This window comes from Plasmodium fragile (assembly GCF_000956335.1).
Source record: "Plasmodium fragile strain nilgiri unplaced genomic scaffold supercont1.3, whole genome shotgun sequence".
NCBI classification, from domain to species: domain Eukaryota; phylum Apicomplexa; class Aconoidasida; order Haemosporida; family Plasmodiidae; genus Plasmodium; species Plasmodium fragile.
Window position 1 is genome coordinate 199545 of NW_012192583.1, and position 1487 is coordinate 201031.

At 45.4% G+C, this 1487-nt stretch overlaps 1 protein-coding gene across 1 annotated transcript; it reads left to right on the top strand.

The window, feature by feature from the left end:
- Positions 1 to 205: 205 nt before the first annotated feature.
- Positions 206 to 1255, top strand: AK88_00366 (uncharacterized protein; the record flags this gene model as incomplete). Its single annotated transcript, XM_012478017.1, has 3 exons — positions 206 to 226; positions 655 to 981; positions 1172 to 1255. 3 exons carry the CDS (start codon positions 206 to 208, stop codon positions 1253 to 1255), a joined length of 432 nt encoding a protein of 143 aa, XP_012333440.1.
- Between the last annotated feature and the right edge of the window lie 232 nt (positions 1256 to 1487).

Sequence of the window (1487 nt, forward strand, 5' to 3'; positions counted from 1 at the left end):
TGGCTAGCATATTCCCATTGGGCTAGCTCATTTCCATATGGCCAGCTTATTTCCATTTGGCCTCCCATGCCGACTCACTCCTTCCCCTTTTCTTCCCCCAGGTGGACGTTAGGCTGGATGCCTTTTCCCCTTTTATAATTACCTGTGTGATATGCTTCCCGTTTTTTTTTACGGACTTCATGTAGGAAAAATGAAATAACAAAAGATGGCGCAGAGTGGCGCAAATGTGTGAAAAGTGCAAAGTGCAGACATGGGTCTCTCCAAAATGGAGATGCCTCCATTTTAATTGCCCAGCATAGTAGCGTTGCTGCCTATACACATGTGCTTTTCACTTTTTCACTGCTACACTTTTTGTGCCCCTTTGCCCATTCCTTGTAGGTGGTCCGTACCGGAGAAAAGTTCCGCGCACTAATCTGTTGCCGCGCGTTTCGCATTTTAAGTATCTTTTCCCTGATGCACGGCGTGTGTGCAGCACGGTGGACGTGAGCTGCGTCGTGTGCCTCCTCTTTTTTTTTTTTTTTTGTTTAACACTTGGCCTGCGCCATGGGGACAGGAAACATCACCCGTTTCGATGGCCACTCAAGAGGACACGCAGAAATGGAGCACACACCTCACCTATGCGACAATGAATGTCCTTTTTTTTTTTTTTTACAGGTGCTCGGAAACATACTAAAGTTTAACACAAACAAGCATAAGAATGTGGCCTCTAACAATGTGAGTAGCCAGATGGGAACGCAGACCGTGGGGGAAATTCTGGACAAAGGCAACCCCCAGTTTAAGTACTGCCCCTACTTGAAGCCCATGGACATAAAAGGAATCAAGAGGGCCGACCGGAAGTTTGACTACAACAGCAGCTACTCATTTATGCTGGGGAAGAATGATTTTTCAGCAAATCCGCAAAACATGAACTTCATCGCGCACTTGTTGTACAACGGCATGAAGGTCCCCCTACCCCCCAGCAGATACAAGTTGGCACAATATGTAAGGCGTGGGAGCGTTGCAAAAAAAAAAAAAAATATATGAACGAGTCATATTAATTTGGGATTTTTTTTTTTTTTTTTTTCCCATTTTGGCTAGCATATTCCCATTGGGCTAGCTCATTTCCATATGGCCAGCTTATTTCCATTTGGCCTCCCATGCCGACTCACTCCTTCCCCTTTTCTTCCCCCAGGTGGACGTTAGGCTGGATGCCTTTTCCCCTTTTATAATTACCTGTGTGATATGCTTCCCGTTTTTTTTTACGGACTTCATGTAGGAAAAATGAAATAACAAAAGATGGCGCAGAGTGGCGCAAATGTGTGAAAAGTGCAAAGTGCAGACATGGGTCTCTCCAAAATGGAGATGCCTCCATTTTAATTGCCCAGCATAGTAGCGTTGCTGCCTATACACATGTGCTTTTCACTTTTTCACTGCTACACTTTTTGTGCCCCTTTGCCCATTCCTTGTAGGTGGTCCGTACCGGAGAAAAGTTCCGCGCACTAATCTGT